Raw genomic sequence first — 12,806 nt, forward strand, 5'->3', positions numbered from 1 at the left:
GGGAGACGGGGAAGCTGTGCCAGACTTCAGTAAAAAGATCAAAGCGCCCCCACCCGCGGGATGAACCTTATAACGCAGGGGAGTCCGACTCAACCATGGAAACACCCCAAAGCTGGCCGTCAGACCGCTGTTACCATTGCCCATTTTCCACTAGATGCACTGATAACCGGAAATATAATCATCAATAGATAGAAATTAAGCAAGGTCTTCGGCCACTGAGGTCCAGACTCGGGCGAAGTATGTTGTTATCGCGGGTAGGCCTCCACTGCGCGTGACTGACACGCTGGGCTACAGGCGTCTGTCAAGCCAGTTCGTTTGGATAAAGTATGCGGATGACAGTCAAGAATGTGAGCATGTTTCGAACCAAGGAAGTTGATGCATCCTGGGATGCTTGATCATTTTGCGTAAAGACGTATCGTCATGCGAACTTGCCTCGTCTGCACCACCAGGTAGTATCTGCCAATGTATTTTGCTACTTAGTGCAAGGTCAAAGGCAACTGATCCAGGTGTTGTGGTACCACATGTACTTGTAGCATCTGCTTATATGCAAGCAAGTGTTGGTTAAAAATGTCTTGGACATGTCACAAAATCCCAACTTGAACGCTCTAATCCTATCGGTGTTGGTGGAAGTTGACCTGATGAGCTCTGGCACACCTTGTTGAGTCGTGTGTCGTGCAACACTACTGCCCTCGTTCGCTACTAGTTACAGAAGCACAACAGACAACTATCAAGTCATTTCATTATGTCCAAGGCTTGATGTACATGACTTAGCAGACTATCCCAATAACATGCATAGCTAACCAAAATATATTGCAGACTTTTTTCATGCATAGCGAACAACGTTCCAGTGTTACTCATGTACCAAACGAACTACAGCAACTCAGCGGGATCAGAAGGCAACGACTCTGGCATGATACCAGCATCTGCATCTTCCAGGTCATCGGTGAGTATCCCTACCCCGCTGTCTAGTCGCTTACGATGTTTCCCCCGACCAGCTTCCACGTCGACAAATCTTGTCATACTGACCGGTGTGATGGGCTCAATATTCAGACCATCTGATGATTGGATCTCATCCGAACGTAGCTCCCAGTTCGCAGTGCGGACTCTGGCTTTCCGCCGCTCGCTATTGACGGTTTCCTTCATAATAGCAAAAGACCGCGCTTGCTCTGCAGCCCATTTATCCAGCAGGCTGTCCCTTGCTTCAACTTCGAGGCGCAGCTGCTCCTCCAGGCCAGTGTTACTCCGGCGAAGTCGGTCAACATCTGATTTGGCTTCCTCTAGTGACGTGTTGAGCTCCGAGACGAGGACATTCATCGACCCCACTTCTTGTTCAAGGCGCTGTTGCTGCTCCGTTGCTTCTTGCTCCAGATCCTGTATCGTTTGCTGGCGCTCAGCTTCGAGCGACTCAATCTTAGCTGTGAGGTCACGCACACTGGTGCGATTTTGTTCAAGGGCCTCCTCTAATTCCCGGATGCGAGTTTCCCGCTCCACAACGGTTGATTCGGCAGTACGAAGGGAATGGGCCTGCTCTTCCAGCTGTTGCTGCAGTTCGTCCACTTCCTGTTTGTGTGACTCGTTGTTCTTCGCCTTATCATCCTCCAGTTCAGTTACTAGGGCCTCTAGTCCTTTGACTTCCTCGTGGTACTTGTCGAGGGCTGCATTCAACCGCTGAATGCTGACGGCTTGTTCATTTCCTTCGCATTCAAGCTCCTGCATACGCATTCGTGTGTGAAGCATGTCTCCAGCGGAGGAGGCAATAGACTCTTCCAAGTCATGAATCTTCTTCGATGCTCCATCATATCGAGCCAACAGGGTATCGAATTGACCCCGAAGTGCGTTCTCCCGGCCTACGGAGCCTTCCAGTCGTTCCTGCTCGTCCCCAAGGCTCTTGACGAGTATCTCAACCCGCTTTACCAAAGCACCAAGAGTTGCCTTGCCATCACTGAGACTAGCGTTGGCGGTCTCGCCAGGAACTGCGCGTTCGAGTTGAAGGCGCGCGGCGCGAAATTGATCGCGCATCGTAGAGATGATTTCCTCAGCGTTGTTCCCAGGAAATCCGAGACCCGACAACTCTTCCTTGACGTTGTCTAGTGCTTGGGCGGCATCAGAAGCACGCCGCAGCGTCTGGGTCAAGGTAGGCAGAACTTGATCCAAGAAGTCTGGCGGCGGAGAGGACTGGCGAAGGAGACCTTCAATTGCAGTTCCACTAAACGAAGCGACACGGGCGCGACAAGCGTCAAACAAGTCACGCTTTTCCTTCCTGGCAGCTGCGAGATCGGCTGAAAGCGCAATAATCTCTGCCTCCTGCCTGTAATCAGGTATGGATGCCTGAGTCGACGCATCGGTATTCGCATGTCCTTGGCTCAGAAGCGAGATGTTATCAGGCACTGATATCCGGACATCTACGCCTCGAATATCCGGCGAGTTTGATATAAGCATCGTATCACAATCCCATGCGCTCTCATTGATCACCATTGTTTCTCCCTCCGAGTTGCTGATAGTATCATGGTCTGTTGTGGCACCCGGGGAAGGGAAAGAAAGCTGTTCCCTTAGTCGGATATTCTCGGACGACACCTGTTCGATCATGGACTGTGGCGACAGCCATGTGGTTTCGTCGCTGGTTGCTATACTCTTGGATACTTCTTGATTTCGTTTGACCGAATCCAATTCAGTCTTCAACGAATCTCGTTCGCGTAGTAGTGTCTGGAGTGTCTTCTCGTACTGGGCAGATTCTCTCTTCTCGCGCTCTAGATGGTTGATCTCATCACTTAGGCCTATCCGCCGGATCCGTCGTTTCGTCCGCGCGTCTAGGAGCTGCCGCAGCGGTGTAAACTGCACTACATGTTCTGGGGAGGCTGTACTGGCAGCATCGGAAGCGTCCATACTGCGGCGAGACCGCGGAAGAGGGGTTGAGCGCCGTCGCTGGCGACGACTTGGGCTCCGAATCAACGGATCATCTTCTGCGCGTTCTTCGAAGGAAGAACGCAACATGGCCGGAGTGAGGCCTGTCGAGTGGGCAGAGCCATGTTGCCGCCCGGGACCTGGGTCTGAGAAGCGAACCTTCTTACTCTGATGAGGGGTCGTGCAAGAGGTGGCGGAGGTAACATAGTACTCGGTGCGACGAGTCCTTCTGATCGAGACTGGCGTGGGAGGCTCTTGAGGCTCTTGGGGCTTTTGGCCAGATGAAGAGCTGTTTTGTCTCTTTCGTTTTGCCTGTCTCGTGTCCATGGCAATTGTGTACTGGTCCGACTTGGGTGAGTCAAATGTCGCACAATCTTCTCAGCCCCTGATTTGTCTTGCCTGGAAAAAGAAAGGGCTGAAGTGACACTTGGCTAAGACAATAATGATGTTATAGGGCCGTGGACCAAACCAATAGATATATAGAGTAGTAGTAATGATGATGGTAGTTCGGAACAACAGTTGACGGCAATCACCACGGGACTGGAGTATTGTGATTTTTCCCGATTAGGCAAGGGTCCATCGTGCCTTCCTGACGCGTTGAAGGACAGGGCCATTGCCCGATTGGGATCGCGTAAACAAACCCACCCTTGCGCCAGTCACCTGACTGCCCCGCTGCCTTGCATTTCAGGCGCTGCGTATTGTTTTTTTATTCCAAATCGTGATCATGACAAGTTTATTATTGAGACACGCGGATAATGCCTGCCTTGTATGTCGTATTGATAGGGAAAAGACAAGGCGTATTGTATCTGTTGTATGACCAGCCAATAAAAGACATTGTTTCCGTATCTTATCGCCCATCCCCGTGACGAGCACCAAATTGACGTTTTCCCCCTCAACTCAACTTCTCTTACTGCCGGCAGCCCACCACGACAACTTGGAGGTCTCCTGCGAACCGCCATGGTCAAATGAAAGATCTCCTGGTAACACCATCAATACTGGTCACCCCGTGCTTCGCACAATGTTCGCAGGGATGCACCGCTCTTTACCTAGACGTCTGGCTGGACAGCTCCGTTGATGAGGTGATCGGGGCGGCTGCAAGGGTGATGTCATGCGGGCGGCCAGCTGGACTTGCCTTCCCCTCGCTAATCCACTGGAAGCTAACTTAGTATGCAGATCGTCAACCATTTGTTTCCTTGACTACTTTATCTACCCTGCTCTTATGCTCACTGCCCAACTCAATTATTCCGAGCGCTATCTGGCAGATCATCAGCTGCTGCACCTGTCACCCTTGGCTTCTCGGCTTTCACTCCATCCAGGAGACTCGTGATGGCTGCTGCGCTTGTCAATCAGCCGGCCTGGGAGGAACGGAACCAGGCACCCGTGGAGATGGACGACGATCTCCAGGCGTCTTTATCGGAAACAACTTCCAACGATCCCCGAGAAACCAGCGCCTCATTCTTAGACCTTCCTCCTGAGCTAGTCCAGCATATACTGTCTTTCCTATCGGCTCAAGATCTCGCTCGCCTGTCAATTACCTGCCGCACTTTCGCTGAGCATGCAACCAACGAACTTTTATGGGCCAATATCATCAACTCCAATCTTCCCGAACCCATACACACAACAGGTGTCTTTGACTCCTTTCGCAGTCTTTACATCGCCCATCATCCCTGTTGGTTCATACCTCGCAACAAGATCTGGTTTTCGGACACCGAGCACACGGGAAATTTGATCCTCGCCCGTTACGATCACCGACGGGGTGTCATAGAAGCTTACCGGGTCATCGCAGAACGTCGCTCGCACCAGTTCCAACTCTGGGACTGGAATCCAGATGTCATAATCCAAACCTTCAATCCTAAGGTCAGTCTTTGGTTAGATGATCCAGTCTTGCTCCTGAAAAACCATCACGAGGGACGGCCGTTATATTTGCGCGGTGAGACCCGCATGCCTATGCCTCTCGAGACGCAGCATGTCTTCAACTCGTTCTCGCTCTGCTCCGCCCGAATAACGTCTGATCTTGTGGCGAACCAACAATGGCCTCCTAAAACCATTCCAACCAAACACCGCGTCTATCGTGGTGAGGTTGATCCGGAGTGGGAGCACCACCCCCCACAGCTGGACAAAATATCTGAGCATGCGTTTCGGATTAGAAGATGGGCACACTTCCGATTGGGTATGCCGATCTTCACCGCTGGGCGGAGCGAGACGCTGTCGACTTATGCTACACTTGACCCCGAGCTGTATACGCCTACAGACAAGAAACCATACCAAGGCATTTGGGTTGGGGATTACTCGGCACATGGATGCGAATTTCTCCTTTTCCTACAACGTGATCACGGAGAAGAGCGATGCAGCCTTGAGGCCATCAAGCTCACTGGAGACCCTAACGTCCCTCGTGGCGAAATATCTTTCTCAGCAGATGACATTGGCCCAGGAGGATTTGTCCGCATTGCGGAGGAAGCTCTCTTCCAGGGAGCACGTATAGTACGGAGCAAGGGTCATGTAGCAGGCCTCGGTTTCAGAGATGGTAAGTTTGATCTGAAAATGCCTAGCTTTTCGCTATGCATGCTAATATCGTTCTTAGATACGTTTATTTCATCCCAACTTATTCTGATTTCGTCAGAGTGCGTAGCACACTATTGGGAAACCATGGGCCATATCTCCTATTACCGTCGTCTGGACATCGATGCATTACTCCGGACATAGGTTCGATGCTTACATAGTACGAAAGTTACGATTGAACGAATCACGTCACTCATTACATACCCTACGGTGCTTCCAGAACATACCCTGGTTCTTTTTTGGCGATTAGGCTTTTACATGCGTGGACGCTCTTGACGTTATCCAGTTAGCGAGCACATACGTGCTATGATAGACCCGCACAGGCTTGCATGGGACAATCAATCTTTCACTCTAGGCGCATACATTATTGCGAGACCACATTCGCGGTCCAAGGGCGGGTCCTGCGGAGGTTACCACACTGAAATGAACTGGACTCCTGAGAATGGATACTCTTGTATAACTCCAAGGCTAATCAGTGACCTGCACACGGTGACTGTCCTGGTGGATAAGAAAATATCGGAAGCAACCTGGATGGGTAGTCCGGTCACAACATGGCCGTTGTTAGCTAAACAGCGGAGAACAGAGATACAGATGAGTTATCCCTCAACAGGGAACCTATGTACAAACAGGCATATCGAGAAGAGATGCAAACGTTCCATGGGGAGATACCATTGGAGCATGGATCAAGGTATACAGTCAACGCAAAATACCCAACGCCATGACTTGCGCTACTCGAACACGAGCCGAAATGCCATCATCAATCATGAGCAACGACCCATCGCAGCAAGACCCTCAACCGCGACGGGGTTCATACCCTTTAATCCCTTTCTTGCCTTATATCGCATTCTCCTCCAGCCAGAAATCCCCAGCCTCACATAGTAGTGTACTCGCCCAACCCAGGCAAATCACACATAGATGCCCACCCAACAAGGGATCCAACCAAATCCATTCGTAAGCCGACCGGCGACTCCGACGCAGGAAAAGCGATGCGATCGGTAGTTAAGATGTATCAGTAGCAGTGATAAATTTACCGCTTGCGCTCGAAGTAGCTCGTGGAACCCAACACAGCCACAGACTGATCCATCACCCACTCGCCAACACCCAGGTAGTTATCGATCCACTTCTTGAAGTCCTTGTTATCGGTGATTTTGTCGGAGTTGAGACTGGGGCTGTGAAAGACCCCACGCGATGCCCCCAAAGTTTGGGGGATGTGCGCGGGATGAACTGATTAGCTTACTGGCCGGTCAAATAGGATGGATAAGATAGCGCAGTGATCGAAAAAAAAAAAAAAAAAGAAAAGAGAAAATGAGGTGTAGAATTTACGTTAATCCAGTCGAGCGCTTCACACCAGCCAGGAAGGCAGAGACTAGATTGCGAAAATAGGTCAGCTTCAAATCCAAACCAAACCCAACTTTAACAACAAGAGAAGATAGGATAGGATAAGGGTGTACGTACTAAGAACCGCATCGAATGCGTAGTGGCTAAGACGTCCGAGCTGAATGCACCCATAAATATTAGTATATCCCATCCTATTTCTTAATCCCTAGCCATCCATATCCGGTCCGGTCGTGTTTGGGGGTCTGTGACATACCATGATGACAGGAAGATTTGGGGATGATAATCTGACAGGTTTGAGTGCTTCGCAGCAACGGATTGTATCAATAGGGATAGTGAAGGCTATGGGCGTGGGGAGTTTCCTTTGTGAGTGGGCAATAGAGAAAAAAAAAGAAAGATAGGTACAGGTAGGTAGGTAGGTATCAGGTCACCCCACGGAGGAAGTCATCCAGTTCACGTGGCTTTCACATGACGTGGGCGACTGATTGGTGCGAGGCGGTGAGCGAGGCTGGGCTGGGTTGGTCATGGGTCAATTGGGTGGCTGGGTTGGAGTGGCTGGAGTGGTTAGTGAGGTGGACAGCTAGCTAGCTAGCTAGCCGAACCGAGCGACCATTCTGTTACTGCTGCTCATAAGTAGTAGAGGATAAAGAGGGGCAGTGTCTACCTATTTACCTACTACTTATGTATGAAGTATTCTATCACTTCAGAAATACTACTCCGGAATTGAGCTAGAGATAGGATGGATCATAAATACCGCCCACACTCCCACTTGGCATGCCATCCCAACAACTAAACCAACTCAACCCAAAAAGCAAATCTGAGCAAACATCCATCAATACTAAACAGATCAGCATGCATGCATGCATTCATTCATTCATTCTCCGAAGTCCGAAACCAATCTAAACAAAACTGACCTAAACTACAGAGTACTCCGTAGAGAGTACGCAATCACATCACCGCCAAGTCGGCAGTACGTACTTTGCAAATAATAGCTGAGCGGGTGGATGCAGGATGAAACACTACCGAGAAGGGGAATGAATGAAGATAACTGGGGCTTGGCTCTGCAGACTATATCATATTAAGTAGTATGCATCTGTGCTAAGTATAGTTACCTTGTAAGAGGAAGTGTGCCGAGCCGACGGCGGGCTTTGTAGTTACGGAGTGGAATGGCCTAGCATGCATATTGCAGATTATCCATAGTAGCATTCACCGGGGGCTGAGTCGGGACGGGGTGATTGTGGTGATAGTATCAGGTGCCCGGTAGGTGTAGATCGGAATTCGTAATTCATGTACTCTGTAGGTAAAAGGTACTTGTGCGGTAGTAGTGAGGAAATGGTTTAAGTAGGTAGTATTGAGTACCTTTACTACTTGCTGTCTGCGCTTAGGGTGTCCAATCACGGAAAAGATGAATATCAATGCAACGACCATGGATGTTTCATATGACGACTTACATAATAATATTGAGCATAATAGGCCAAGATAACTACCAAGCTTCACTTCGGATATATGTGGTTAAGGTGCTGCTCCTATCCTAACCCAACTATTTATCTCCAAGTAAAGGCATCGGCACACCTTCGGAGTTAAGAATTTCCAACAGGAAGAGAAAACCTCCGAGTAAATTATTTACTACCTTAAGTGAGATTGCTTACCCACAAAAGAGCAAAAAAATCAAGACAGCTTCTCCATAACTGGCAACTGGGTCCATCCGAGCAGAGCAAAATTCAGCCTTATGGATTCCGATGGAGTCAGGGAAATAGTTCTTGCGAAGGGAAAGGGGAAAATGGGCGCTTTTTTGGCGAGGAGGGAGAGAAAACTCAGCACCGACAAAGACATCAAATCCACCTCGCTAGGAGAGAATGGATCCGCGACCATGTGGGGTCAACTGGACAGTGAGGAAGGGGATCATGTGGTCCTGCCAGATTTCTACTTTTGACAAAGTTAGTAGTAGATAGATAGAGAGATAGTAGGTGTATCTGCCAGATTGTGGCTTGGGCTTGAATTGCTTTTGGATCTTCCCCAACCAATGAATATTGCATGCGGCGTATGAATGCCTGAGATGCGCGGAAGCAGGTGCCTGAGGATGAAGTGGACAAATGCTGCTGCTGATCGCTGGGCGGAAACCCTTGGCTGACCAGTGAAAAGCGCGGACAGAGGCAGCAGGGTGTATCTACGGAGTACCGATCAAAGAATAGAAGCAAAAGCAGTGAAAGGTGGATCACGAAGCAAATTATTGAGTTTTGATACCCAGCGATAGTGCCGGGGAGGAAAAAGTCATTAATAATGGGAATTAGGTAGGCGATGAGAAGTGTGATTGTAACTACTCCGTAGCAGGAGGCACAACTAAACTAAGTACGGAGTACTGATTGCTCTGCTCTCTCAACCCGCGGGGAACCGACCGACAGAAAAAAGTGTCCCAAAGCAGGAATCCCACCAAAAAGGGCCGATCCAGCCAATCACCGCCGCCAACATTTTTCCTTCCCGGGCACCCCTCCTCTAGTCCACCATCTCTCTCTTCTCTCGCTCACCGGCCCCGTCTTTTCCTTCCCTATTATCTCTCCCTCTTCTCCTCTTTCCTCTCTTCTCTTCTCTCTCCATTCTCTCTTCCATCTTCCATCAATCCCTTTTTCTTCTGTCTTTCCTGTTAGTTCAGTAGAGATCAATCATCCGTCAAGATGGCCGCCAGCTCTTCCCTCGACCACCTGAGCAACCGCATGAAGTTGGAGTGGCACTCCAAGCTCAACACTGAGATGGTGCCCTCCAAGAACTTCCGCCGCACTTCCATCATCGGCACCATCGGTATGTTCCTGCCAGTTGAGTCGTCGCGATTGTCCTCACTTCATGAGGACCTCACACCGCGCATTTGACCTTATCCAAGCTAACCTCTGATTTTTCTTTAGGCCCCAAGACCAACTCCGTGGAGAAGATCAACTCTCTCCGCACTGGTACGACCGATAAAACCTATTCACTCTGGAAGGTCTCAATCAGCTGACTAGCTTGCAGCCGGTCTTAACGTTGTTCGCATGAACTTCTCCCACGGTTCCTATGAGGTAAGAACGGTCCCCATCCGTGCATTGGCACATGACAGTATGTTGACCCGCCCCAGTACCACCAATCCGTTATCGACAACGCCCGTGAGGCCGCCAAGACCCAGGTCGGACGTCCTCTCGCCATTGCTCTTGATACCGTAAGTTCGGGTCCCCTTGGCCGGTCGCGATCCTAGAAATTAACTCCTCCGTAGAAAGGTCCCGAGATCCGTACCGGAAACACCCCCGATGATAGGGATATCCCTATCAAGCAGGGCCACGAGCTCAACATCACCACCGATGATCAATATGCCACCGCCTCCGACGACAAGAACATGTAAGGCTCCTCCCCGTGTTCTTCCGACCCTGCAAGTGGATCGGGAGACCAGCCCAGACTTGTCTGTGCACGGACTCCGCTAACCAGTCGTCTTGTAGGTACCTCGACTACAAGAACATCACCAAGGTGATCTCTCCTGGCAAGCTCATCTATGTTGATGACGGTATCCTTTCCTTCGAGGTCATCGAAGTCGTAGACGACAAGACCATCCGCGTCCGCTGCTTGAACAACGGCAACATCTCTTCCCGCAAGGGTGTTAACTTGCCTGGCACTGACGTTGACCTCCCCGCCCTTTCCGAGAAGGACATTGCCGATCTCAAGTTCGGTGTTAAGAACAAGGTCGACATGGTCTTCGCTTCTTTCATCCGCCGCGGTAGCGACATCCGCCACATTCGTGAGGTTCTGGGTGAGGAGGGCAAGGAGATCCAGATCATTGCCAAGATTGAGAACCAGCAGGGTGTCAACAACTTCGATGAGATCCTCGAGGAGACTGACGGTGTCATGGTTGCCCGTGGTGACCTTGGTATCGAGATCCCCGCCCCCAAGGTCTTCATCGCCCAGAAGATGATGATCGCCAAGTGTAACATCAAGGGTAAGCCCGTCATCTGTGCCACTCAGATGCTCGAGTCCATGACATACAACCCTCGTCCCACTCGTGCCGAGGTGTCCGATGTTGCCAACGCCGTCCTTGACGGTGCCGACTGTGTCATGCTGTCGGGTGAGACCGCCAAGGGTAACTACCCCAACGAGGCCGTCAAGATGATGTCCGAGACCTGCCTGCTCGCCGAGGTTGCCATCCCTCACTTCAACGTGTTCGATGAGCTCCGCAACCTTGCTCCTCGCCCCACCGACACTGTCGAGTCCATCGCCATGGCTGCCGTTAGCGCCAGTCTGGAACTCAACGCCGGTGCCATTGTCGTCTTGACCACCAGGTATGTAGCGACGCTTCCATTTGGATATATCCAGTTGGGTAGGATGATTGCTGACAGATCTGCAGCGGTAAAACTGCTCGCTACCTTTCCAAGTACCGCCCCGTCTGCCCCATTGTCATGGTCACCCGTAACCCCGCTGCCTCCCGGGTAAGTCGAGAAGCTAGTGTTGTTTCGAGAGTCGTGTGCTAACGTGTCGAATCCAGTACTCTCACCTGTACCGTGGTGTCTGGCCCTTCCTCTTCCCCGAGAAGAAGCCCGACTTCAACGTCAAGGTCTGGCAGGAGGATGTTGACCGCCGTCTCAAGTGGGGTATCAACCACGCCCTCAAGCTCGGCATCATCAACAAGGGTGACAACATCGTCTGTGTCCAGGGATGGCGCGGCGGTATGGGCCACACCAACACCGTCCGTGTGGTTCCTGCTGAGGAGAACCTTGGCCTGGCTGAGTAAATGCAAAAGCAGTCTGGCATGCCACCGGTTGGTGGATGACACGGTAACGACAGCGATTGGATAGAAAGCGTCAAGGGTGTGTCTCTGGATATCGTAGACCGGTCTCGCCGCCATGCGACGACCCAGGTAGTCTGCCCGCGGTAGACTGCTTGTGTCTTCACTGCGAGACTCGTTAGTCGGGGCAGGACGAGGAGCACCAGGAGTGCGCACTTGCGTCTACCACCACATTCACTTTGAGCCCGAAATGCGCTGGGGGAAGACACACACCTTGGGAACGTAATGTGTATGTATTTTGATTTGACGTTAGTTAGCCAGTCATGTTTGGTGGACTTTGCTGCGATCAAAAGCTAGAATTTAATAAGTTGTTCTCATGTCTTCAACAAAGTAAGCATCTTGAGTGTCAGTCAGTATGATTTGTTAGTGAAAATGCAACCCGGATCACTTGAGGCTCCATCATTCGTCGAGCAAAAGAGTTGATACTCGTCGATAACGAATCGCATCGATGTAAGCCATGGATGGCATGTCCGAAGACATGAAGCGGACATAGTTCGCCAACAATCAACAATCGAAGAAAGTTGCAGAAGAGAAGAAGCCCACATATGAGCCGTACTCCAAGAGAGAAAAGAAGAGAGATCGAGAGAGGGGAGGAGAGGAAGGAGGCACGAAGAAACAGCCCCTCGAATCGAGTCCTCTCTCGTGCGGGGGAACGGAACAAGAAGCCCCCCCAACCGAGGCAACCAAGCAAGGCATTTGTCAATCTTTCACATTCATGAGTGGTAAAACTAGCAGCAGCAGCCACTGGCAGTAAATCAGTTAGTCATGGTAAATAGTTCGTTCGTTCGTGAGATCAATTCCGTAGCGTAGCGCAGCGCAGCGCGGAGCAATAAGGCTACATCCCGATAGCCCTTTTACACCCCGGTCTGGGAGCAATAGAGAGCAGTCATTTTCAGCAACTGGCGCACACACAAAAAGCAAGAAGGGGGAATAAGAGAAGAGAAGAAAAAAAGAGGAGCCACACGAAAAAAAGAAAAAAGAAAGAAAAACCGCGCGCACGCGACGGTGTGGGAAATGCGAATTGCCCAAAACTGAATTGAAGGAGAACTAAAACCGCGGAGCAGCAAATCAGATTCCCGAGTGGTAACCCGAGCGTCCCGAATTCAGCCGATGGTGTGTTCGGGATGTGTGACACTCGCGGGGTTCTTCCGGAAAAAGGATTACTACGTACTATGTTTTACTACTTCGGGTATTCTTTTTGTTATGTTTTTTTTGT

General features: G+C 50.6%; 3 protein-coding genes across 3 annotated transcripts; all 3 read left to right on the top strand.

Moving 5' to 3' along the window:
• The first annotated feature begins 3,828 nt into the window (after window positions 1-3,828).
• On the top strand, window positions 3,829-5,685 carry BO88DRAFT_116137 (F-box protein). The gene is made up of 3 exons (XM_025701313.1): window positions 3,829-3,921; window positions 4,068-5,425; window positions 5,483-5,685. The coding sequence occupies exons 2-3, from the start codon at window positions 4,228-4,230 to the stop codon at window positions 5,602-5,604; spliced, it is 1,320 nt and encodes a 439-aa protein (XP_025560149.1). The 5' UTR covers window positions 3,829-3,921; window positions 4,068-4,227; the 3' UTR covers window positions 5,605-5,685.
• BO88DRAFT_116213 (uncharacterized protein) lies at window positions 5,686-6,790 on the top strand. The gene is made up of 2 exons (XM_025701314.1): window positions 5,686-6,679; window positions 6,784-6,790. The coding sequence occupies exon 1, from the start codon at window positions 5,767-5,769 to the stop codon at window positions 6,337-6,339; it is 573 nt and encodes a 190-aa protein (XP_025560150.1). The 5' UTR covers window positions 5,686-5,766; the 3' UTR covers window positions 6,340-6,679; window positions 6,784-6,790.
• Window positions 6,791-9,155: 2,365 nt separating this feature from the next.
• BO88DRAFT_393285 (pyruvate kinase CDC19) lies at window positions 9,156-11,911 on the top strand. The gene is made up of 8 exons (XM_025705101.1): window positions 9,156-9,591; window positions 9,693-9,737; window positions 9,796-9,842; window positions 9,899-9,979; window positions 10,034-10,155; window positions 10,254-11,087; window positions 11,153-11,234; window positions 11,291-11,911. The coding sequence occupies exons 1-8, from the start codon at window positions 9,468-9,470 to the stop codon at window positions 11,534-11,536; spliced, it is 1,581 nt and encodes a 526-aa protein (XP_025560151.1). The 5' UTR covers window positions 9,156-9,467; the 3' UTR covers window positions 11,537-11,911.
• The last annotated feature ends 895 nt before the right edge of the window (window positions 11,912-12,806 follow it).

Source organism: Aspergillus vadensis, assembly GCF_003184925.1.
Source record: "Aspergillus vadensis CBS 113365 unplaced genomic scaffold BO88scaffold_21, whole genome shotgun sequence".
NCBI classification, from domain to species: domain Eukaryota; kingdom Fungi; phylum Ascomycota; class Eurotiomycetes; order Eurotiales; family Aspergillaceae; genus Aspergillus; species Aspergillus vadensis.